Source organism: Dipodomys merriami, unplaced genomic scaffold (assembly GCF_024711535.1).
Source record: "Dipodomys merriami isolate MVZ:Mamm:240054 unplaced genomic scaffold, mDipMer1.0.p SCAF_7, whole genome shotgun sequence".
NCBI lineage: Eukaryota > Metazoa > Chordata > Mammalia > Rodentia > Heteromyidae > Dipodomys > Dipodomys merriami.
The window spans coordinates 32,433,720-32,460,532 of NW_027206290.1; the positions used below are offsets into that span (position 1 = coordinate 32,433,720).

The 26,813-nt window shown below is 41.4% G+C and overlaps 1 protein-coding gene across 1 annotated transcript; it reads left to right on the top strand.

Moving 5' to 3' along the window:
- The first annotated feature begins 17,703 nt into the window (after positions 1-17,703).
- On the top strand, positions 17,704-26,216 carry Rbm15 (RNA binding motif protein 15). Its single transcript, XM_070006259.1, has 2 exons — positions 17,704-21,402; positions 25,326-26,216. Exons 1-2 carry the CDS (start codon positions 18,537-18,539, stop codon positions 25,346-25,348), a joined length of 2,889 nt encoding a protein of 962 aa, XP_069862360.1. The 5' UTR covers positions 17,704-18,536; the 3' UTR covers positions 25,349-26,216.
- Positions 26,217-26,813: the final 597 nt, after the last annotated feature.

The following is a 26,813-nucleotide window of genomic DNA, read 5'->3' on the forward strand; positions in this document are numbered from 1 at the left end:
GGGTTAATAATACTATTTCCAAGATTAAAGTAAAATATAAAAGACATAATGTATGAAGTTCCTTAGGTTCATGCTGAACACACAGCACATGTTCCATTGATACTGACTTTTACAATGGGAGATTAGTATATTGAGATGAATTTGTATTTAATTTATATCCAGATGTAACATGGAGAAAGGTAGGGATAGCTCAGTGGTAGACTGTCTCCTTAGCTTGTAAGAGGTCTTGGATTCAATCTCCTGCACAGTAAGGGGGGGAGGGAGGCAGAAAAGTAAAGGAAAATCTAAAATATAATGTGGAATTTCATTTTTTATCTTGTATAAGTTTTTTATTGTGAAAATACTGCACAGAGGGGTTATAATCACATGAGCAAGGTAATCAGTACATTTCTTATCAAGCATTGTTGCCTCCTCCTTTGTTTTTCCTCTTCCATCCTTTCCCTCCCATCTCCACAACTACATTCCCCCCCCCGGAATTTCATATCATTCTAAATAAATTAATTATTGCTTGTATTGTTTCCACACCTTTGGTTCCTTCTTTCCTATATACACATCTATTTACATTATCTAACTCTATAAGCCTTCAGGGAAAAAGGTCACACAATATAAAATTACTTGATATTTCTTACATGAAAAGAGAAACAGAATCAATATGGAAATTGAATTCTGTTCAGCATTCCCAACAGTTATTTATAAAATTTGCCCAGAGGGAGAAACAGAACTCTAAATATAAAAACCACGCAAAAATTTCCACTTACGAAGCCCTAAAGTGATTTATTTCTAATGTATTATTATGATTGCAGATGCTATTGCTAAATTTCAGATACTCTGGGTGGCAGGAATACCCCCAAGTGAATTTTGCTCACAACCCAGGGGAAGAGGGGTTCCCACTATTAGTCTTCAGAGCCAAGTCATCCACCTGAAGCTATCCCTGTGATGGTGTCTGGGAATGCCTTCCCTCCAAAGCAGAGATGCATCTATGAGAAATAAGCCTAGGGATACTGCCTAGGGGTACCCTGGTGGATGAGAACTATATCCAGGGTCCTGACACTCAGGGGATCAGCAAACAGCTCCTGCTCCCCCAGGTCCAAGAGAACAGGCTATCATATAGCATTCTTTCCCTCCATAATGGCTGGCATGCTGCGTCTCCAAGCAAAACGAACGGCTGACAATAATTATATTTGGCATTTGGGCAACACATTACAGTCATTAACTATTTAAATATACACAAGCATCCTCAGAGACCAAGAAGGATCCTGGCTGGGTGTTGGGAAGGGAGGGAGGAATAGAACATCAGGCATCAGGAAAGTGAGCCAGTACTACTTTTAGGCTTTTGGTCTAGCCCTGTATAAACTCTAGGTAGTGGGCAAGGACTTTAGCACTCTTATCCCTCACAAAGGCAATGAGGTAGCACTTCCATAAATTATTTCTGCTATGGTAATGGAAATAAAAACCAATCTCTGAGAAATCTCTATCAGAACAGGCTGTGGCTAACCAATCCCCAAGCACCTTTAAGCTCTGACTATGAACACACAGATACACACACAGACACAGACACACAAAGACACACACACACACACTATTGAGACAGAGAGTTGTTCATATTTTTTTTGTGCTTGAGTTTGAGCTGACAACAATATACAAGATATTCAAGATATATTGCAAAGAGTTGTGAAAAAAAAGCAGGAGATGAGGTTGGAGGCCTGGTTCTGATGGTAGGTAGAGTGACAGCCAGTGAGCTAAAGTGTCAGATGTGGAGTCCAGCACCAGTCTTGGACAAAAATTTTTTAAAAGGGGGAGAAGGGAGGAGGAAGAGAGAGGGAGGAGGGAGAAAGGAGAGAAGGAAATAGAGGGAGGTGGGAGAGAGAGAGAGTGAGACAGAGAGAGACAGAGAGAGAGGGAGGGAGAGAGAGAGAGAGGAGAGGAAAGTAGGATCAGGTATGGTGGCACATACCTGTAATTTGGCACTTAGAAGGTTGAGACAGGAAAGGAGAACTGGGAATTCAAGGCTAGTTCAAGCAAGTTCCAGGCCATCTTATACTACAATGTGAGACCCTGTCTCAGAATTCCAAAATAGAGGTAGGTACTGGTTTATACCTATAATAGTAGCTACACAGGAGGCAGAGTCCAGAGGAGTGCAATTTGAAGCCAGCCTGGGACAAAGTGTCTGAAAGACTCTATCTGCAACATACCAACAAAAAGCTCAAGTGGTAGAGTACCAACCAAACAAGCAAGCTGAGTAAAGGTGAGGCTTTGAGTTGAAATCATATTACTAGCAAAACAAAAACAAAAACAAAAACATAAAACCCAAAGGGCTGTATCTGTGGTTCATATAGTAAAGCACCTGCCTAGTCCTAGCAAGGTTTAGAGTTCAATTCATTGTACTACCACAAAACCAAAATAGGAAAAAAAGATAACAGAATTTAAAAAATGGATAAAAGATCAGGGCAGAAGACAACAGATGGAAGAGGTCATTTGGGAGCTGTATTTTCTGAAGATGGCCCAACCATATTTCCCACCCCACATTCTCTTTGTGTCTTTGGAGCTAGAAGCAAGGCTCAAGTGGTAGAGTATCTGCCTAGCAAGCTCAAGGCTTTAAGTTCCAATCACAGTAACGATCAAAAGATGTGCATTTCATTACTTTCTGGATCTGGACAGGCTTGTAACTGTTTTCTTCAAGAAAGTGCAATAGAAAAGAAAGTGTGTGACATCTGTGGCTAGGTCAGAAAAGCCTGTGTAACCTCTGCCTGGTTTTCTTGGAATGGAGCCAGATGCCCTGTCGTAAGTCTTAGTAAATTCCAAATACCCTGCCAGTGAGGCCATGTGTGTGAGATGACATCTGCTATCAGGTGACAGCCACGTGAGTAACCCATCTTGGCTATTTGGCCCAGAGGAGATGATTAAAGCTTCAATCAACATCTGACTGAAAACAATGCTGGACTCAAGTGTGAACTATTCCAAACTTTTTTTTTTTTCTGGTATTGGTCCTGGGGCTTGAATGGAGGGCCTAGGAACTGTCTTTAAACTCAAGGCTAGCATTCTACCACTTGAACCATAGCTCTATTTCTGACTTTTTGGTAGCTAATTGGAGATAAGTCTCATGGATTATTCCACCTGGGCTAGCTTTGAACCTCAATCCTCAGATCTCAGACTCCTGAGTAGCTATTACAGGTATGAGCCAATGGTGCGTAGTGTCCTAAACTCTTACCCATCATGGTTTTGTTTGTTTTTGTGCCAGTTCTGAGGCTTGAACTTAGGGTCTTATGCTCTTGTTCAGCTTTTTCATTCACAGCTGATACTCTACAACTTGAGCTGTGCCACCACTTCAATTTTTTGCTAGTTAATTGGAGATAGAGTCTTGGGGACTTTTCTGCCTGGGCTGGCTTTGAATCATGATCCTTAGATCTTAGCCTCCTAAGTAGCTAGGGTGATAGATGTGAGCCACCAGAGCCCATACCACATTTTAAAGCCTCCTAACAAGTTATCCTGTTATATAATACCCCTGAGAGAAACAAGGTCATTAGCAGAAAAAAAAAAAGAACAGAATGACATCACTATGTCTTGCACAACATGCCCTCCCTAACCATCCAATCCTACCCTACATTGTCTCAACTTAACCTCATCACGATCTACCTCCCACTTAGTTGCCAGGGATCACTTTCCAACAGTTCTCAGCAAATATGATTGAGTTATTCCCTTCTTGAAACATTCTATGGCTCTAGGATGTCTGCAAGGTACTAATTTCAGTGCACATTACACAGTATGATGGGTTATTTTATGTGTCAGCTTGACTGGTCAACAGGAAGCTCAGATAGTTGGCCAAATGCTATGCTAGATTTATCTGAGATTTTTTTTTCTGGATAAGACTAATATTTGAATCTATACACTGAGTAAATTTCTATCGCCAAAGTGGGTAGTCTAGTCTAATCAAAGATCCAAGTAGAATAAAAGCTGAGGAAGAGGAAATGCCTGGCTGGTTTACTGAGCCCAATATAGGCTTTTTCCTTCTATTAGACTCAAATTGGTTCTTTTAGACTCATAGTTCTTTTGGGGGTCTCAAGCCTGACAGCTTTCAGAGTGGAACTAATAACAGTATTACCTCTCCAGAGTCCCAGGCTTGCTGACTGGGACCTCTCAGCCTTCAAATTGTATGTATTCTTTTTTTGAGAGCATCGAGTTATATAATTCAAGCTGGCTTCAAACTCAAGATCTTCCTGTCTCAGCCCCCTGAGTTGCTGAGATCACATAGCTGTGTACCACTACACCAGGCCTGAACTAACTCTGTGAAGTCATATATGATATGGTATACCACACATACCATGTGGTAAACACACATATGTATGCATTCTCTTATTGGTTCTGTTTTCTTGGGAGGCTCTGGCCAATACAAGGGGGGCCTAGGAATTCGCTTTTAAAACCAGATTCTCAGGTGACTTTGATTCTAACACTAGTTAAGAAACCTCCGACGGGCACTGGTGGCTCACTCATATAATCATAGCTACTCAGGAGGCTGAGATCTGAGGATCGTGGTTCAAAGCCAGCCTGGGCAACAAAGTCCATAAGACTCTTATCTCCAATAAATTACTCAGAAAAAGCTGAAAGCGGCACTATGGCTCAAGTGGTAGAGTGTTAGCCTTGAGCACACAGGCTCAGGGACAGAGGCCAGATCCTGAGTTCAAGCCCCACCACCAGGGGAGAAAAGAAAAGAAACTTTAAACTTTAGGATTAATTCACAATCCAATAGTTTACTCTCTTTTTTATTAAACACAAAATCTCACCATCCTCAGAAGACGTTGACGTTACTAATGTATAAAACTGAACCCAGCCCAAGCATAGGTTCATGCCTGTAATACTAGCTACTGAAGAGTCTGAAGATTGTGGTTGGAAGCCAGCCTGGGCAGGAAAGACCATCAGACTCTTATCTCCAATGAACCACCAAAAAGCTGGATGTAGAGCTGTGGCTCAAGTGGTAGAGTGCTAGTCTTGAGTAAAAACTGGTACACACACAAAATTAAAAAATAAAAATGGAACCTACAGACATTTTATGTAATGTACTTTTAATCATACTTGTGCACAAAACTTATTAGTGAAATAATAATAGGAAAAACAATTTCAGATAAATATTATTCCTATCAACTGTAGGTTGAAACCAGTATTTAGCCAGCAAACTCTCCCTGATGATATTTTCAGTGCTATTTTCTTTGCCTGGAAGGGTTTCTGCTCCTTTGATAAACATGTGCTGAGGATTTAACATGTGCCAGGCACCATGCCTTGCAAAGTATCACTCCTCTATGGAGAAGTAGCTGCCTCTTTCTCCAAGGGCTAAGGGCCTTGGGTTCTGCTCTGGTTATCACCTCACCACTCTCGGATGTGGTTTGCCAGGCTGACAGTTCTTAGGTGAGGGGACTACTGCTTGCTCATCTTCATATCCTAGTCACTGGCACAGTGCCCAAGACTCAGTAGGAACTCAATTAATGTTGATGAATGAGTTAATAGATGAATGATGATATCCCAGTGTCTAGCACATGGCAGATGACCAATAAATATTTGTTGGAATGAAATTAAATTGAAAACGCAGGTTATGAAAACAAAGGCAGAAGCTAGGTGCAGGTGGCTCACGCTTGTAATCCTAGCTACTCAGGAGGCTGAGATCTGAGCATCATGGTTCAAAGCCAGCCTGAGCAGGAAAGGCTGTGAGACTCTTTTCTCCAATAAACCTCACAGAAAACCAGAAGTGGCACTGTGGCTCAAGAGGTAGAGTACTTGCCTTGAGCTGAAGAGCTGAGGGACAGTGGCCAGGCCCAGAGTTCAAGCCCCACGACTGACAAAAAAAAAAAAAGGGCAGAGAGAATCAGGAGGTGTTGTTGAACACTGCCAAAAACAGAGAGCAAAAGATCTAGAGGCACGGCTCAAGTAGTATAGTACCAACCATAAAAAAGCCAAGCATGAGACCCTGAGCTCAGGCGTGCGCCCCCCCCCCCCATACACACAAAGGGTAGCAAAAGATCAAAGTTGAGAAAAAGAAAACAAATCATTGGGTTTGACAAAAGAGTAGTTAATGTTAAATCTTAGAATAAACAGCAATTGACAAAATGTTTATCACAAAGTCAACAAATGAAAATCAGTATTTACTTACCCTCCAAGAATTTGTGGTACCTGATAAAATCTAGTTATTGGATAAATGTCTTTGAACCCTGAAGGTTTATTATGCTATAGTTCTCATCACCTGGTTAGTAAAATGCCCCATACAACAGCTACTAAAGCTTAACAATCCCTTGAACTTTAGATTTCACCATACAATTTCCTTTCTAAGAAAAGATGAGACTACTACAAAAGTAGAGAGTTATTCATCCTAGCTGGCTTCTCCCTCTATACATTCACTGAGCAAGTATCTGCTAGGCTGGACACTAAGATCCCATCTTCAGTTCAGGTAGCAGCTCCCATTTGTACAGTTGGTTTTTGTTTGTGGCTGTATTTCACTTTTTTTTTTGGTATGATACCAGGACTTAAACTCAGTGCATGAGCTCTGTTCCTTAACTTTTTTGTTCAAGGCTGGTGCTCTACCACTTGAGCCATAGTTCCATCCTCTCAGGAAATATTTAAAACCTTTCTTGTTACATACTGCTTCCAGATACAACATTTCTATGGTCAGATGGGATATGACTAGTGGGTAGAAATGGTACCCAGAGTAAGTACTGGGGAACTCTCATTTATATCCTGTGGACAAATGGGTTGGAGGCATCTTCACTGCTGAATTTGCTAAAATCTTTTATTTGGAAAGATGCCCAAGGGAGTTATGAATGAACTGGTATAAAGTGTTTTTTAAACTCATTTAACTGTTTTTAAACATTCATTTTATGGGATAGAGAAATATTGCTACATTTTATTTTATTTTATTTTGCATACTGCTGGGCAATTTCAGTTCCTTTGGAAGCAGAGGTAAGAATATCCTGAGTTGGAGACCAGCCAGGCAAAAGGTAGTAGGACATGTCTCAAAAACAAACATAAAAATAAAAACAAAAACGGTTGGGGTGCCAGGCATTGATGACTCATATCTGTAATCTTAGCTAATTAGGAGGATGAGATTTGAGGATTTGGGTTCAAAACCAGGCATAACAGAAAAGTTCATGATACTCTTATCTCCTCACCAAAAAGCTAGAAGTGAAGCTGTGGCTCAAGTGGTAGAGCACTAGCCTTGAGCACAAAAGCTCAGTGACAGTGCCCAGGCCTGTACATACACACAAAAAGGGTTAGGGAGTGTAACTCATATGCTAGAGGACTTGCCTAGCATATATGAGGACCTGGGTTCAATCCTCAGTATTAAAAAATTAAAAAAGTTTTACATGCCAATTAATTGCCTGGCAGTGTGTACAGATCTCACCTTTTGAGACTTGGCATGAGGTAGACACGAATCAAATACCAGTCAAATAATCACAGCAAATTGTGTTTGTATCAAGTGCAGTGAAGGAAGGCACATGCCAGGGATGAATAAGAACATCTAGAAGGGGGCTTCAGATTGGTCAGGCAAAGTGGCCCAGAGCTAATATAAGGAGGGCTCATACAGTGATAAGAGCAGAGAAGAGCACTTGCCCTTAACTGGGAAATGCTCAGGGACCATGTGATGATGTAGAGCAATGTGAGGCTTCACTGATAGCAGAGGCCATGTTGCCCAGGGAAGGCCATGCCTTCCCTATGGGAAGGGCCTGATATTAGGAATTTTTGTCTTTGAGGGTCAAATATGTATTTTGGAAAGGTCATTCACACTGCTGTGTACAGAACTGATTGGCAGTGAGCCAGAATGGACCCAGGTGAGCTGTTTGAAAGGCTAAAGAAATGCTTCAGGTAATATCACTTCATACACAGTGATGGCAGGTAGAGTTGCAGAAAAGAGCTTATTCTCCTGTGTCTAGATCAAGTCCTTCTAGAACACAGCTGAACCTACACAGAGTTGACTTTGTGATACCTCAGATACCCATCTACTGCAACAGAAATCTCCCTCTACTTGAAAGGTTTGAGGTGGGGGAGAAAGTGGTCTGCTCTTAGCTCAATTCACTCAGGCAAAGCAACATATAGAAACATTTATTTCCAACAACCTGGTTTATATAGGATAAAAATGGCAAGTGTCCTATGCCAATAGTTAGTGGAGCAGAGTTTTATCCCATGTCTTACAGATTTATATACCTGACTAGAAAAGTCACAGAACACAAAATTACAAGCCTTTCTGAGGGTAGATGCTAACTAGAAAATTGAGGACTCCAGAATGGAGCTTTCTTTATGACTGCACTACTGCCTCCTTTGAAACAAACATCAACAGCAGCAACCATATGTTGCTTCTCAGTCTTAATTTCCTAAACTGAAATTAAAACAGTCATAATTGAGCTGGCTTAAGTGGTTTAAACCTGCAGATCCAGGCCTTGGGAGGCTGAGGCTAACGATCACTGGAGCCCAGGACTTCAAGACTAACCTGGGCAACACAGCAAATTCCTATTTCTAAACAACAAAGCAAGACACATAATCATATTTGCCCTAATCATATATTTTTATGAGGGAGAAATAAAACAATTTAAATGAAATCAGAAAAAGACATCTTGTAACAGAAATCCTACTATGTACAATGAGTTTTATATGCACCATGTCATGTAATTCACCCAGTAGGTAGACATGAAAAGACTGCTGAATGGCCTAATAACTTTCTTCCTCCTCTTCTTACAAATAAGACTTCTGGTTTTCAATTGTGTTAAAATAAGGGATATACTTCCTACTTCCCTTGCTTTAAGCCTCCTGAGTAGCTAGCATGAGCCACCAGCAGTTGGTCAGACACACACACAACACTACTGGGACTTCAACTTGGGGCCTGGGCATTGTCCGTTAGCTTTTTCACTCAAAGCTGTTGCTCTATGACTTGAACAACACTGCTACTTCTGGATTTTCTGTTTTGTTTTTGTTTTGGGTGGTTAATTGGAGATAGAAGAGTCTCATGGACTTCCCTGCCTGGGCTGGCTTCCAATCTCTATCCTGATCTCAGCCTCTTCAGTATCTAGGACCATTGGTGTGGCCCAACCCAGCTCCCTTCCCAGTTTTGACTCCAGAATCTGAACCTATCTCAATAGTTTTTTCTGCTTGTTCTTTTCTTTCAAATTCCACAAAGGCAAAAAAAAAAAAAAAATCCCTTTGGATTCCAGTTAGACTCATAATTTTGTGTACTTATATAAACCACATTGCTACATTTCTCAAATATTCTTTTTCAATCTAGCTATAATTAACATTTTTGGGAAGCAACTCCTATGAATAAATTACAAGCAATATTAAATATGTAAGGTTCAAATAGCTATAGCATAAACTTTTCACAATTTATATAATTTAGAATGTTAATAAATTTTAACATTAGTAACAACAAAGACATGCAAGAATACTCATAAAGTAAAATTTGTTGAAGGAATTTAAATAAGACCTAATTAAATAAAAAGATATCCCCATCACTGAAAGACAACATTTTTTCTAAATTAACTCATAGATTTAATAAAACTCCATTCACAGACAGCTGTTCATAAGATTCAATGAATTGTCTATAAAATTTAAAAGAACAAAATTTTAATATTAGTGAATACTACTTACTGGCTAGTGAAGTGATTAGGACATTTTAAGATATAAAAAGTGCTAACTATAAAAGGTTAACTAAGCCAACCGTATTTAAATACAACTTTTTTTTTCCTTGGGTTCGGTCATGGGGCCTGAACTCTGGGCCTGGGCGCTGTCCCTCAGTTCTTCAGCTCAAGTCTAGCGCTCTACCACTTGAGCCACAGTGCCACTTCCAGCTTTTTTTCCCCTTTTTTGCTTATGTGGTGCTGAGGAATCGAATCCAGGGCCTCATGCATGTAAGGCAAGCGCTTTACCACTGAGCCACCTTCTCAGCCCCTTAAATAAAACTTTTTAAAATGAATTTGTTCATCAAAAATCAACTTAAAGTGGGGAGCCAGTGGCTCATGCTTGTAATCTTAAGTTACTTAGGAAACTGAGATCTGAGGACTGCAGTTCAAAACCAGCCCAGGCAGGAAGTCCCTGAGACTCTGATCTCCAATTAACCACCAGAAAACCAGAAATAACAGTGGCTCAAAGTGGTAGAGCACTAGCCTTGAGTAAAAAAGCTCAGGGACAGAGAGCTCAGGCCCTGAGTTAAAGCCCTATGACTGACCAAAACAACAACAACAAAAAAGCTGGTGTTGGTGGCTCAAACTTGTAATCCTAGCTACTCAGGAGGCTGAGGTCTGAGCAACATGGTTCAAAGCCAGCCCAGGCAGGAAAGTCCGTGAGACTCTTATCTCCAATAAACCACCAGAAAACCAGAAGTGGCTCTGTGACTCAAATGGTAGAGTGCCAGCCTTGAGCTAAAGAGCTGAGGGACAGCACCCAGGCTCAGAGTTCAAGCCTTTTGACCGACAAAAACAAACAATAAAACCCCACAAAACAAACAAACAAAAAACTCATGCTTGCTAGGCTGGTGCTCTACCTGCCAGCTATCCTGCCAGCCCTGTACATACATGTTAATTCTTTAAAATTATTTTTAAAATTATTTAAAGTTCTTTAAAAGAAAAACAAAGATTGCTAAGTAAATTCTAGGTTATCTATAAAGGTAGGCAGTGGGTAGGATTGAGGAGGAACACTTAGATATAAATTATTGGTTATTTTCTATTTTTTTGAGTGCTGGATTCAGTGCTGGGTTAGTGTATTCACTCTATAATTGATAAATAAAGCCTACTGAGATATAATAAAAGATAAATTTATAAAGTGTCATGGATGGGTCATTAATAGCTGGGTGTCATAAACTAAGGACTATGGTTAATCTAATCTTAGGTACCCAGCTTTCTGAGTAACAGCAAGCATTCACATGGCACTTACCATATGGCAATTTTAAAGCAATTTGTATCTGCTAGCCCATCTAATTCTTCTATGATTAGAGAAGATTCTAAGATTATCCTCACTTTATAGATGAGAAAACCAAAAACTGAGAAGATAATAGTAACTCTTCCAAGGCCACAGAATAGCCAGGCTGGGGTTTGAACTCAGAGCTTTGAAGTTGCTAGTCAAGTGATCTACTGTTAGAGCCACACTTCCAGCACTGTTCTTAATCACTTCCTTATATGAATAATTATATTACAGCTTAGTCATAAAGAAGTTATGACACAGTGCTTTCTATAGCAAGATCAAAGGAGGAACCATATGCAGAGTTCTATAAGTATATTAAAGACCACCATATTATACACTTTAAATGAGTAAACTTTTTGGCATATTATATCTTAAAAGCTGTTTTTAAAAAACCCACAAACCACAAATGCCACTTTAAAATGCAAACTGGTCTCCTCAGTTATTTTAGGAAGGGAAAACATGTACTGTTTCTGAATGGTAAATGAAAGAAACCTCACTGTCAAGATCCCACTCACTTTATGAAGGGTGATAAAACAGAAAAAAATTAATATATTATGAGTAAGAAAAATATTCAATTCCAAGTTTTAGCTCTTTTCACATGTCAGAATCAGACAGCTCTAACTCCCAAGATAAAGTAACACTGCAATAATAATTGTGTGTATTGAGGATATACTGTACAAATGATAAAAACCTGTAAAGAATGGAGGTATAATGCTTTTTTTTTTATGCCTGTCCTGGGGCTTGAATTCAGGGCCAGTGCCCAGTTGATTTTTTAAAAACGTGTGCCATTTTCTTCTGTGTACAAAAACTGGCCTTTTCCTTTTAAATCTAGAACTGATTTTAAAGGAGATGGAAAAAATACTTTATAGAAAAAGCAAGTTGCTACTGTGCCATGTCCTTTAAGGTCTTTGAATTGTACAACTCCAGAGGACCAATACTGTTGTCTAAATGAGCTATGGCAATTTTTCCCTAATGCTATTTCTTGTTTTTAGGCAGTTAAAAGGAGGGATAACTGGGTGCCAGTAGCTCATACCTGTAGTCCCAGCTACTCAGGAGTATGAGATCTGAGGATCAGGGTTTGAAACCAGCCCAGCAAGGAAGTCTGAAACTCTTATCTCCAATTAACCACCAAAAAAGCTAGGAGTATACTGCATTGTTGGTGGGGATGTAACCTAGTACAACCACTTTATAGTAGTCTGAAGAGTTCTCAAAAAACTAAACATAGACCTTCCCAATGATCCAGCCACACCACTCCTTGGCATCTACCCTGAACATTGCCAGGATATGGTAAGGACATCTGCATATACGTGTTCAATGCCACTCTATTTAAAATAGGGAAGATATGGAAACAGCTCAGATACCCCACCATAGATGAATGGATTAAAAAATATATGGTACCTATACACAATGGAATGTTACATAGCCATTAGAAAGAATAAAATAATGTCACTTGCAGAGAACAGTGCATGATCTCTCTGATATGTAATTAGATTTAAAATGCATGGGGATATGATAAATTATTATGATTCTAGATACTCACATACAGTGAGACCAAAAGAGGATAGTTTCAGAGAGAAACACAAAGGTGTAATGCCTAAATGCCTCTTCATAATTATATAAGATAATATACATACTAAAACAAAGTCTAAGATATAGAAACAAGAGACCGCTTTTTTTTAAAGTTTTTTGGTGATTCTGTCTTCTTTATCTGCTGTGTGGTGTATTAAATATACATCTTTGGAAGGGTTGGGGGGAGGATTGAGGGGAAAAAGGGTGAAAAAGTGCAGCAGTGGTGCTCATTGGATATTGATAGAAGTGAACTATACAACTCATTGGTGGAGACAGGAGGGACTGGGAGAGAATGAGGGAACAGAAAACACTGAACAAAAGGAAATATATTCATTACCTGATTCATGTAATTGTAATCTCTCTGTATATCACCTCTATAAGGACAGTAAATTAATTAATAATAATAATAATAAAATCCAGGAGTAGAGCTGTGGCTCAAGAGCGCAGGGTCAGAGTCCAAGCCGAGTTAAAGCCCAGGACTAGCACACATACACACACAAAGATAGATCAGTATGATCAGTATATTGCTATTGATGCTGGGTCTGTTCATAGCTTAATTCTGTGTACATTTGTGAGGTCTTGGTGCTTATAATCAGGGCCTGCATGTTGTTCCTCCCAGCTTTTTTGCTCAAGGCTAGTGCTTTACCACTTGAGCCACAACTCTACTTTCAACTGTTTGAAAGTTATTGACCATCAGAGCCTCAGACTTCCCTGGCATGGGCTGGCTTAGAACTGTGAACCCAGCTCTCAAGACTCCTAAGTAGATGGGATTACAGGTATGAGCCACCAGAGCCTGGTTTAACTTTGCTTTTATATCCCCTGAAAAATCTCAGTCAGGTTAATTATCTTCACAACTCTAGCCCTGACTACAAGAAGACAAGAGGAAAACTTGGATTATACCTTAACAATTCCATACTAACACCCAAAGAAGGGTTGAAAGGACTGTCCTTCCAAACAATGGTCACCTTTGTCCTTTCTCAGATCTCTTTAAAAGCAACTTCATGCTTTAAACACCAACTGAAAAACAAAAACACCCATTTTCACTACAGAAATACTTTAGTAAACATTTGTTTAAAGTACAAGCAAAACTAAAAGAATATAATTTTAATTTTAAGGAACATGGATTATCCGTATTTCATTATTCTCTTTTGTCCTGGACAAACACATTTACCAGAATATATATATATATATATATAATTTTTTTATTGTGAAAATACTGTACAGAGGGATTATAATTACATGGGCAAGATAATGAGTACATTTCTTATCAAGCATTGTAGCCTACTCCTTTGTTTCCCCTTCCCATCTTCCCCCCCCTGCCCCCCACCCAAACCCCCCCCCCCCCCCCCCCGGCACCAAAGTTGTAAAGTTCATTTTCGACATAAGGACTGGTACATCTCATTGTTGCAATGGGTCCACTTGTATCCCTATTTAAACCATTTGTTTTTCCCCTTCCCCTCCACAAATTATACCAACATCAAATACAGTGAAAGCAGGGGTTATACTGTGGGGGAGGGACATACAAAGCAACAAAGAAATAATCTTATAAATGTGTTAGAAACAATCGCATGAAAGAAAAAAATATTTGAATACATATCTTAGGGTTCATTTCCCTCACATCACATTATCTGACCTTTTCTGCTTGACTCAGAAATATACTAGATACTGCAAATAAGGGAAACCATGGGACCTATGTTTCTTTGGGCCTGGCTTACTTAATATAATTTTTTCCAAGCCTTTCCATTTCCCAACAAATGGGGCAATGTCATTCTTTCTGATGGAGGCATAGAATTCCATTGTGTATATATACCACATTTTCTTGCTCCATTCATCTACTGAGGGGCATCTGGGTTGGTTCCACATCTTAGCTAAAGTAAATAATGCTGCAATAAACATAGTCGTGCTGGTAGCTTTAGTGTGGCCTTGTTTGTAAACATTTGGGTAAATGCCCAAAAGTGGGATTGCTGGGTCATAGGGGAGCATTATGTAGAATCTTTTGAAGAACCTCCATACTGCTTTCCAAAGTGGTTGAACAAGTTTACACTCCCACCAACAATGCAGTAAGGTTCCCTTCTGTCCACATCCCCTCCAGCATCTGTTGTTATTAGAGTTCTTGATTTTAGCCATTCTAACTGGAGTGAGGTGGTATCTCAATGTTTTGATTTGCATTTCTTTTATGGCTAGGGAGGTTGAGCATTTCTTCATGTGTCTATTGGCCTTCCTTCTTTCCTCTTCAGAGAAGTTTCTCTTTAAGTCTTTAGCCCACTGATTTATTGGGCAGTTGTTTCTTTGAGGATTTGTTGTTGGGGGATTTAATTTTTTGAGGTCTAAGTATATTTTAGATATGAGACGCTTGTCCGTTGTATGGCTAGTGAAGATCTTCTCCCAATCCGTGGGCTTTCTATTGATCTTGCTAGCTAGGTCCTTTGCCATGCAGAAGCTCTGCAATTTCATTCAATCCCATTTGTCCAACCTTTCTTTGATTTGTTGTGTTTCTGGGTCTCTATTAAGAAAATTTCGGCCTGTGCCAACAAAACCTAGGGTTTCTCCTATTCCATCCTGTAATGTTTTCAGGGTGTCTGCTTTGACTCTGCTGTCTTTGATCCATTTGGAGTTGATTCTGGTGCAGGGTGATATATAAGGATCCAGCTTTAGTTTTCTATAAGTAGTTACAGAATATATTTTGATGCTGTTACTGGTAATGAACTTTTGTCATTAAACTTATTAGTCCTGTTGGCTCCAAGCAAGCTACTAGTCCCCTCAGGCAAGCCTTTTTACTGCTGCCAACTATAAGCAGTAGCTTCAGTTAGGTTTACAAAGTTGGTGTGCCTCAAGGGGTGACACACATACCAGTGCCAGTTTAGCTCTTTAATTCTTTTCCTCAGTTCTCTGCTTCCTTAGATCTCTATCAAAAGGTTTGGAAAACTATACAGACTTGGCCCTTATCTCTTCTTACAATCAGTGAGTCACCTTCACAGGTCAGTTTAGGGGGAAAATAACTCTGCACCCAAGTTCACCTGGATTGGTTGTTACAAGGAATAATCAGATAAAGGCTCAACTTGTTCCCTTTGTGTAGTATTTACATAACTTTTACACCTTTGTAAATCTTTTCCTACATTGTCTTTACAAATTGTGTAATTACAAATTGTGTAATTGTGTGTGTACACATGTGTCCAAGAGCACTCTTGATTTCTTAGCATTTAGATCTTTATTTTTCAATATTATTCATTCCTAAAAGGAACCAGAATTCTGGAAAAATGGCAGGTACCATGCCTAAAGCAAGACATATATTAAGAGGTAACAAACTAATGGAGCAGGGGAGTGGGAAGAAGGTAAACAAAAAATAGTGACATGATCTTATAACTGTTGAAACTAGGTTTTAGGAACTTTATCTTATTCTGCTTTTGTATTTTTTAACTTTTTCTAAAAAAAAATAGTACACTAAGCTAAAAACAATTGCTATTTTCTAAAAAGAATAATAGCATGGCTACAGTAAAAGCTTTTATATAATAATGTATACAAAAAACATAAAAAGGCAACCATCAATGGCTGAGGCCTATAATCCTAACCACAAGTCTAAGGATCAACGTATGAGGCCAACTTGGGTTGGAAAATCTGTGCAATATTTACCTCCAATTAACCACCAAAAAGCTGGAAGTGGACCTGTGGATCAAGTGGTAGACTGCTACTGGAGCTAAATAGATCAGGGACAGCACCACGTGCGGGCCCTGAGTTCAAGTCCTAGGAAGCTCACAAAAAAGTCTTTCTTCCATCTCAGATCCCAGCTTCTCTCCTGAAATCAATCCGAACAATTTCCCAGATATTCATCAGGGAAATTTCTATTAAAATATAAAGAAATACATGTGTATATGTATATATATGTGTGTGTATATATATACAGTATATAGTTTGCATATATATTGTGTATTTTATGTGTATGTCATATATATATATATATATACACACACACACACACACACACACATACAAGCCACAATATACATTATTATGATCATTTATTTTAGCAGGTACTTTTTTCTTCCCCAAGCTGGGGCTTGAACTCTTCCCCTCAAAAGTGCTCACTCACAGCTGAGGTCCTACAATTTGAGTCACACCTTTAGCCCGGTTTTTTGCTGGCTATTTTGAAATAGGGTCGCTTAGACTTTTCTGTTGAGGCTATCTTCCAACTGTGACACTTCAGATCTCAGCCTTCTGAGTACCTAGGATTACAGGCACGAGCCACTGGCACCAGGCTTTAGCAGTTACACTGAAAACAATGAGGGTGAGTGCATATTACAATATTTGAATTTTTTTTGTGCTTTACATAATGGGCTTCAGGTTTCTTTGATTTAATCAAGAGAGGAAAGGCCAACATTTTCACCATCCCCAGAATTATGTACTAAAACAAAAAGGCTGGCTCAGTCAGGGGTACGGAGTTGTTAGTTTCAATCTTAAAAGTTTTCCAATTTAGATTTCACTTGGGGAGTACTGTTACTTTGGCAAAAAAAAATTCAGGTTTAAAAACACCTCTCATTCTCTACTACAGACTGGATCTTGTTTGATGTGGTGATGTGGGGGAGGCCTATTTGCCTTCACCGGTGAATAGTCAGCACGTGGGCCACATGGGTCCAATCGTGTCACCAGCAGTTTGCACAATACTTGTTTGACAAGATTCGGTGAAGAATAAAAATTGCTTTGAAACGGATAACGATGGAAGGAAGGAGTCACAGGAGGGAGCCGATGGCTGTACTATTGAATTCCAGAGCAGAGGTACTAGTCATCACAGAAAAGGGACACGCGTCCGAAGAGTAAATTCCACCTGCTCATTGTACAGAATTAACTATTCCCAACTCCCACCCGTATGATATACTGCCTGTTATTTTACAGAATGCCAGATCCACACCGACTTGCAACGTCGAACCGCACAGTCACGTCCCCGGGGGCCCCGCAGCTCCTGCGCCTGGCCAGAGTCGGCCATCCTCCGGTTACCCTGGGGACACTTAGGGGACCCCTCGCTAAGGCGGCGTCTCTTCGCGGCGCCTCTTCCTAAGCTCGGGGAGCTCTCTCTCAGCTCCGCCCCGGACGTCCGTTGACCCCGGGCGGTGAACCCTGAACTCTCCTCGGCCGACAGCCCTCAGAAACCGCGGGCCCGGGCCGCACTTCCTCTCGCAGGGGTGGAGCTTTTTCAGGCGGTTACGCAGCGCCCAGAGGAACCAAGATGGTGTCCGGGACGGGTGCCTCGGGGAACCTCCGACTCCAGTAGCCAAAAGTTCGGCCCATGGTCCGGTGCAAGCAGAACGGCAAGGAAGCTCGGCAGTCCCCGGCTCCGAGGACCGAGAGGCACCGCCAAGTGCGCCACCAGACCCAACAAATGTTTAAGAGAACGCGGAGAGCGCGGGGAGGCGGGCCGTCACCATCTCGCGACACCCCGGTGACGTCGCGCCGCTAGCGCGCGTTCTAGTCTTTCACCTTCAGCCTCCGCAGTCTCGGCACCTACCCCTTTAAGTGAGTGATGGACAGTTCTTTCGGCCTATCAGTTTCGCCGCCCATGTCCAATCAGATTTAAACTTCCGTCAGCCGCCGGAGAAGTTGGAAGGTAAGGGTCGAAAGAGAGCGAGCGTGCTTTGTCTCTCGGGACATTAAAATGAGCCAAGTTCTCAGGAAAAAAACAACCACGACGGAACGGATGGCCGAGCTTCCCAAATAATAGGTTAAAGGACGGAGTCACATGCCAGTGAAAGGGCGGAGGAGGTGGGACCGCTGCTTACACCGCGCCAGAAGTACCGTTACAGGGCAGACTTTTTGTCCAATCAACGCCTCCGGACTTGGAGTCAGGTGACTGTAGAGTGCAAGGGGCGGAGCTTACAGCCTGGCGCGAGGAACCGTTAAGACAGACAACGAATATGACCAATGAGGTACTCTGACCGGGGCGTTGGGAACCCAATAACAGTGACTGGGCGGGCGCCTTCCCGGAGCGCGGGGAGATGTGAAGACAGACAAACAGTTTTCCCAATGAGACTGTAGAAAAGAGAGCGAATAGACCAATGAGATCGGCGGGGCGGGATCCTTTGCCGCGGCGGAGTCCAAGATGGCGGCGTGCGGTTCCGCTGTGTGAAACGAGCGCGGGGCGGCGGGTTAGTCAGCTCCGCGGAGATTACCTCCGGCCACCCGCAACCATGAAGGGAAAAGAGCGCTCTCCGGTCAAGCCCAAGCGTTCCCGCGGTGGTGAGGACTCGACTTCCCGCGGGGAGCGCAGCAAGAAGTTAGGGGGCTCCGGCGGCAGCAATGGGAGCAGCAGCGGGAAGGCGGACAGCGGCGGCGGGTCGCGGCGGAGCCTCCACCTCGACAAGTCCAGCAGCAGCCGAGGCGGAAGCCGCGAGTACGACACCGGCGGGGGCAGCTCCAGCAGCCGTTTGCACAGTTATAGCTCCCCAAGCACCAAAAATTCCTCGGGCGGGGGCGAGTCGCGCAGCAGCTCCCGGGGTGGAGGCGGGGAGTCACGTTCTTCTGGGGCCGCCTCCTCAGTTCCCGGCGGCGGGGACGGCGCGGAGTACAAGACCTTGAAGATCAGCGAGTTGGGGTCCCAGCTGAGTGACGAGGCGGTGGAGGACGGACTGTTTCACGAGTTCAAACGGTTCGGCGATGTAAGTGTCAAAATCAGTCACCTCTCGGGCTCTGGCAGCGGGGACGAGCGGGTGGCCTTTGTGAACTTCCGGCGGTCCGAGGACGCGCGGGCGGCCAAGCATGCCCGAGGCCGCCTGGTGCTCTACGACCGGCCTCTGAAGATAGAGGCCGTGTACGTGAGCCGGCGTCGCAGCCGCTCCCCGTTAGACAAAGATTCGTACCCTCCGTCGGCCAGCGTGGTCGGGGCCTCCGTAGGGGGTCATCGGCACCCCCCCGGGGGTGGAGGCCAGCGATCGCTCTCCCCCGGTGGCGCCGCTTTGGGATACAGAGACTACCGGTTGCAGCAGTTGGCTCTGGGCCGCCTACCTCCTCCACCTCCGCCACCCCTGCCCCGGGAACTGGAGAGAGAACGAGACTATGCGTTCTACGAGAGAGTGCGCCCCACATACAGCCTGGAGCCCCGGGTGGGAGCTGGAGCAGGTGCTGCTCCTTTCCGAGAAGTGGATGAGATTTCCCCCGAGGACGATCAGCGAGCTAACCGGACGCTTTTCTTGGGCAATTTGGACATCACTGTGACAGAGAGTGATCTTAGGAGGGCTTTTGATCGCTTTGGGGTCATCACAGAAGTAGACATCAAGAGGCCTTCTCGAGGCCAGACCAGTACCTATGGCTTTCTCAAATTTGAGAACCTAGACATGTCTCACCGAGCCAAACTAGCAATGTCTGGCAAAATTATAATTCGGAATCCTATCAAAATTGGTTATGGGAAAGCTACACCCACTACCCGCCTCTGGGTCGGTGGCCTGGGACCTTGGGTTCCTGTTGCTGCGTTGGCACGAGAATTTGACCGATTTGGCACCATACGCACCATAGATTACCGAAAAGGTGATAGTTGGGCGTATATCCAGTATGAAAGCCTGGATGCAGCTCATGCTGCCTGGACCCATATGCGAGGATTCCCACTTGGTGGCCCAGATCGTCGCCTTAGAGTAGACTTTGCAGACACCGAACATCGTTACCAGCAGCAATATCTGCAGCCTTTGCCCTTAACTCATTATGAACTGGTGACAGATGCTTTTGGGCATCGGGCTCCTGATCCTTTGAGGGGTGCACGGGATAGGACACCGCCCTTACTCTACAGAGATCGTGATAGAGACCTTTATTCTGATTCTGATTGGGTGCCACCTCTACCACCAGTCCGAGAACGCAGTACTCGGACTGCAGCTGCTGCTGTTACTGCTTATGAACCACTGGATAGCTTGGATCGAAGGCGGGATGGCTGGTCCTTGGACCGGGACAGAGGTGATCGAGATCTGCCCAGCAGCCGAGACCAGCCTAGGAAGCGACGGCTACCCGAGGAGAGTGGGGGACGACATCTGGATAGGTCCCCTGAGAGTGACCGGCCACGGAAACGTCACTGTGCTCCTTCTCCTGACCGCAGTCCAGAACTGAGCAGTAGCCGGGACCGTTACAACAGCGACAATGATAGATCCTCCCGTCTTCTTCTCTTGGAAAGACCCTCTCCAATCAGAGACAGACGAGGTAGTTTGGAGAAGGGCCAAGGTGACAAGCGAGACCGTAAAAACTCTGCATCAGCTGAACGGGATAGGAAGCACCGGACAGCTGCTCCCACTGAGGGGAAAAGCCCTCTGAAAAAAGAAGATCGGTCTGAAGGGAATGCACCCAGCGCCAGCAGTGCTTCATCAAAGCTGAAGTCCCCATCCCAGAAACAGGATGGAGGAACAGCTCCTGTGGCAGCAGCTTCTCCCAAACTCTGTTTAGCCTGGCAGGGCATGCTTCTACTGAAGAACAGCAACTTTCCTTCAAATATGCATCTGTTGCAGGGTGACCTCCAAGTGGCTAGCAGTCTTCTTGTGGAGGGTTCAACTGGAGGCAAAGTGGCCCAACTCAAGATCACTCAACGTCTCCGTTTGGACCAGCCAAAGTTGGATGAAGTAAGTCGTCGCATCAAAGTGGCAGGGCCCAATGGTTATGCCATTCTTCTGGCCGTACCTGGAAGTTCTGACAACCGATCTTCCTCTTCCTCAGCCACATCAGACACTGCCACCTCTACTCAGAGGCCACTTAGGAACCTTGTGTCCTATTTAAAGCAAAAGCAAGCAGCTGGGGTGATCAGCCTTCCTGTGGGAGGCAACAAAGACAAGGAAAACACCGGGGTCCTTCATGCCTTCCCTCCTTGTGAGTTCTCCCAGCAGTTCCTGGATTCCCCTGCCAAGGCACTGGCCAAATCTGAAGAAGATTACCTGGTCATGATCATTGTCCGTGGTGCGTCCTAAAGTCCATGTGTAACTTGTATTTACTACTTTGACATGGTTTCTGTTTTGTGATGTGTAATGGGATACAGCATCAGATGAAAAATTTTTAAAAATTAGTTGTTTAGCTGTAGCCTTTTTTTTTTCTTTCCCCCCTCTTTTTTTATATATATTTTTACATGCCTCTTTTAAAGTAGAAGTCAGGACAGTTTATGAAAGGGATGCCTTGAAGGTGTAATAGGGAGATGGATTTGCTTTCATTAGGAGCTTCTATCCTTGTAGTTTTTTTTTTTTTCCTTTCCTTTTTTAATCTTGAGCTTTAAAAAAATTCCTCAAAGTTACAAATCCAAAATTTTGAAAAATCAGAGTTTGGAGAAAAAAGTCCACTGATTGTAAATAGTAAATGGTAATATACACCAAAAAAATGGCTTGAATGGTGTGTAGCTGAATAATTCCTGTACCAGAAATGTTACTTGTGTGACTTAAGTTTGATCAGGGATCACAAAAGTGTACACTGTCAAATTGTTTCCCAGTGTAATTATTTTAATCAGGTCTTTTGAGTATTTCTCTTAAAATGCACAGTTTGTTCCCAGAAAGTTTGCTTTAATATGCATTTTGATCATTTAGTTCCTGAGTTTTGTATTCCTTATATGCACTTTGGTTTGTAGCTATAATTGGTAAAAATTGAGGACTGTGTTACAAACCATTTAATTAGTATGCAAGGAGTGAGTAGGTGCTTTTGAAATCAGAATTCTCTGGTCAGTTATAGGTGTGAGAGGTGGTGTTTTTACTGACTTTGAGAGGTGTATCAGGAACAGTTCTAATTTAATTGTGCATATTTCAAAACAATGTTCTTTGTTAAAGATTAGTTTTTGTTTTTGTATCCATTCAAATTTCTGGTTTCAATAATAGAAAGAGGACTTGTCTGCAGGCTCATAAGTTATCTTTCATTTTGGTGGGCATTAATCAGCCATATCTAGATTGCAGAATTTTTAAAAAAGTAATCCTAAAATGCCTTGATATGTTTTACATTTTTTTTTTGCTGCTTGTATTTTTATTTTCATATTCAGACAGTAGTGGAGACATTACATTATTTGAATGTCTTTGAAATTTCATATTTAATATTTGTACTGCTGTCCAGCAACAGAAATTTGAAATGTCAGTGTAGGAAAACCCTTATTATTTGTTGGGGCTTGTATAATTAATATAATTTAAATCATCACACTTTTTTGTCCTTTTGTTTTTCCCAAAGTTGAGAATGATGTGACTTCTGGTTCTTAACAAGGGCTTGTGCTACTATATAGTATTAGGTGTTTTTTTGGTTTGTTTTTGTTTTTGTTTTTAATTTTTTTCTTTTTTTACTTAAAACTCTTCCACCACCTTCAGTTTCTCAGGTTATTACTAGGAATATTTTTCTCCGTTGACTTTTAAGTGCTGAGTATTCAGCTAAGGCCCTTAATAATTTAATTATGATTTGGAACTTTAGGATTTTCTGGATCATGATGGTATTTCTATTCTGTGAAAGTGACTTATTCCAAGCCTGGCAGAACCCAACTGTTTTCTTTCTGTTATCAAAGCTGGTAGTTTTGAAATAGCACCAATAATAACCCAGGGAAATGTCATGTAATTCCTATTTTCCATTCTGACAGGTGTCTCAAATGCATGGCAGCATGAAAGCCTCATCATTACTGTCATCTTTTTTTTTTTCATTTTCCTATGCACATTTATAAATTTTTTAAGTTCTGGAAGTTTTTGTGTTGTCTTTTTAAACTGGAAAAACTATCATTCTAGAGAAGTAAAGTATTGTTTATGTCTGTAAGTTTCCTTGGTATGCCTGTAGGGAAAATAACCTGCAATCCTACAATTAAGACTTTGGGTGCCTTATGGTTCCAAAATGCAGTGGCATGTCATCTAGAATAGAAACCTGTTTGAAACTAATGCAAGTATAAAATCTTCATCTATACAGAACAAAGTGTAATTTGTAGTCAGATACATTTTTTCCAGTTTAAATAATTTCACTACCATTAACTTTTGAATATCTTTTGATAAGGTAGTTGGGCAAATAATTTTGTTCTAATTTACTATAGATTGAAATATGTGTGCTCCCCCTCACCTCTTTTTTTTTCTTAACTTACATTGGTGTGACAGCTTGTTCAGTAATACTGTTTGCTCCATGTTTGTTTGAATCTTTACCTGACATTGCTGCTTTCGTTAGATCTGGGCAATTTGTGCTTCAATGTTTTTGAAACAGTTGGCTTGATACCATTTCTAAATGTATGTATTATATAAAAAAAACAAAAACAAAACTAACACTGTTTAGCTTGGTGCTTACATAGAGTGCCATCTCCGGATGAATCTCTTACTTGTGTTGCCCATTCTGTTGTGTAGTTTCATATTTATAGATTATCTACTTACCCTTCAGGATTTGATTGGAAGCTAAGTCTAAAACTGGTTTTCATTTTCATTAGGTAGAATTTCCTGGTCCCAACATTGGATTCTTTACAACAACTAATTTTTTCTACTTTTTTCTTGATTTTTCAGAAACTTAGTTAAAATGAATGGGAAGAAAGTTTCATTTATCAGTTAGTTACTTACTAAGTATTACTGGTAAAAATAAGATATTTAAGACACTAAGATGCAGCATCAAAATCTATGGAAAATTAAGCAATCACTCAGCTCCTAGCAAATAGCTCTACTTAATTTTGGGAAAATACTTTGTTGATTGTAACTGGGATTCCTGTAAAAAATTTTTCACACAAAAACTTAAATTTCTGGTTGAAAAACTATACGTTTATTCTATCATCTGAGAGTAAATAGTTTTGCTTTAAGGATTATATTATACAATGTTCATCTGGCTAGTAAAAGCTTTTGTCATATTTTGAAGATAAACTCCCTTACGTTTATTTCATATTCAGTGTACAACAGTGAAAGTCAGATGTTTTTTCAGAGTTGGACATTTCCAGGCTTATTAAAAAACTTATGAACTGATGTTCACTGATTTTTTTTGAATCACTTTTTTTTTTTTTTGGACAGTGAAATGATCATTTTGTAGGCACAGCTTGAATTGTGGCCTCTGTAGGAACTATTCCCTCAGATCTCTGGTTACAGAACAGGAAATCTTGAGATTAAGACTTAATGACATTTTATGAGAAAAAAAGAATTGAAAGAATTTCTGGGCATTTAAAAAAAAGTCTTATCACAGTGTCTGGTTTTGAGATATAAGAGTTAGATATGCAAAAAAGAAAAGTGGAGCTGACCCTGTTAACATTCTGGTTATAGAGATCTCTCTAAAGACAAAAAATGATTTCAGGAACTAGTGGAATGTTAAAACTTAATGAACGAGTAATTTTGTGTATGATACCAAGAGTTGAAAAGTGAGTCCTAAGTGTTCTTTGGCTGTTCAGCAATTGTAGAGTGTTTTCTCAACTGAAAATAACATCTGTTTCTTTGGTAGCATAGATAAGATGGATTTTTAAATGGCTTTGTATCTTGACCCCTTTCTGCAGTAGTGGAGTAATTCATTACTCCATGTAAATTACAGAATGAAAGTAGAGGGGGTAAAATTATGGCTAAATTCCACCTTTCTAGTTTTACCTTTTATTTATATGTAGGAGATGTTGATTGATGATAAATGCTTTTTTCCTGAAATTTTTTCCTATGTTTTATTCAGTTAAATGAGGATAGCAGGGTAATTTCAGTCCTACAGTCCTCAATTAGTCTTTAAAAAAATTCACCTTGGTCTACTTGTTGTCTGTTCATATAGTAAATTCATTTCAAGGTTTGTGCCAGTGGGTATTATTGGTGCTTTTTGAGGTCGAGGTGGACTATCCAGAAAGGTTTTGTTACTATGTTCATCTATAATGGCGTAGGGGAAATACATATATTTTTAATATTGTAAACGTTTGTACTGAATAACCTTTTTTTCCCCCCTGAAAGCAAAACTGGTGAACATCGGATGAAGATACGGAATTCAAAGCTCTAATGGACCTTTTTGAAGAGAAGTTGTGGCTTATGTGGAGTTTACATGGGCCTCTGATGGAAGAAAGCTAATCTGTTTAGTATTTTGTGCATTTTACTAAAATGGCAGCTTAACGTTGTGTATCTGCTATTTGTGATGCCAATGCCGGTGTTTTAAGTGGAAAAAAATGACCTCTTTGCTTTGTGCTGTGTACACAAGATTTCTGGAAAAGAAAAACCCTTTTTATGGCTCACACAGCTTAAAAGTAGCTGTCACTCAAACATGCGCTCACAGTTGAGCTGCTTTTGTTTTATTCTAAATAAATTGTTTCTTTTGAGGAAAATGTTTTTCTGCCTGGAAGTGAATTGACGGCAAACCTTGACCCCTTTGTTTGCAGCCGAGGGGGTACTTGCTGCTGCTCAGATCTTGTATGTCTTGAGCAAGAAGCAGGGAGACCATCAATTTCATTTTGACTATCACGGTGTGTCAATTCTGAAGGATCGCTAGTGTTACTGTGACCCCCCTTTGTTTGCAGCGAAGGGGATCCTTTGCTTCTCGGTCCTCAACGTGATGAGGGAATGGTGCTGTTTGCTGGCACACAAGAAGCCGGGGCAAGCACCCTAAGCCTCACCACAGTGCACGAGTCGGGGGCTTTGCTGGTTTGAAGAGCTGGAGTTGCTGAAATTTAAGTTTTGATTTATTTTGTTCACTCATCACGTTTGGCTTTAGTTTCATTTTTAATTTGAAGAAAAGTTTGAAATTGCTTTATCTTGCACTTTTAACATTTGCACCAAATTGCCAAAAGAAGGAGAAATGCTCCGTTTGCTTTTTAAATGTTAATGATGATGTTAATAAAACCTTTCCTGACACATTTGAGGAGCTCCTCCATCTCCAGGGGCTTCTTACCAGAGTTATGCAGTGATGGGTTTAGTTCTGAATGGATGAAGAGTTCCTGAGAGCTAGCATTTGTAATTAGAACCATTACTTGGTATCTGTGCCTTATTTGACCTGTGGTTCCACATGCCTTGGATGTGCATGCACCGTGACGGTTTCATAGGTACGAACGCACACTCAGGCCCTTCGGTTGGTAGTACAGATTGTGAGGAAAAAAATGGAGGCATCCTTAAGGAGGAGAAAGTGTTTGCCTTTAGTTCCTGCATTATCCTGTACAGGGGCTCTTGAGCTTTGGAAGCCTGTTCCCAGTACAGGAGAACTACTCCCCTGTTTGCAGCAGGAGACTTCAGTTCACAGTGACAACGCTGGAGTTCAAGAGGAAGCCAGCAATGCTGCACCTTTGGCTTCAGACACCATGGTGGTTATTTGCCAGTTTTAAACTTTAGTTGCAGACGAAGACCATCTTGAAATGCAGGCTTGTTGGGCTTGTTTTGAATTTTAACCTCGGATGGAAGAGCCCTAGTGCTGTCTGTCTCCATGCGGGATGATGATTGCTAGGCAACAGGTGATTA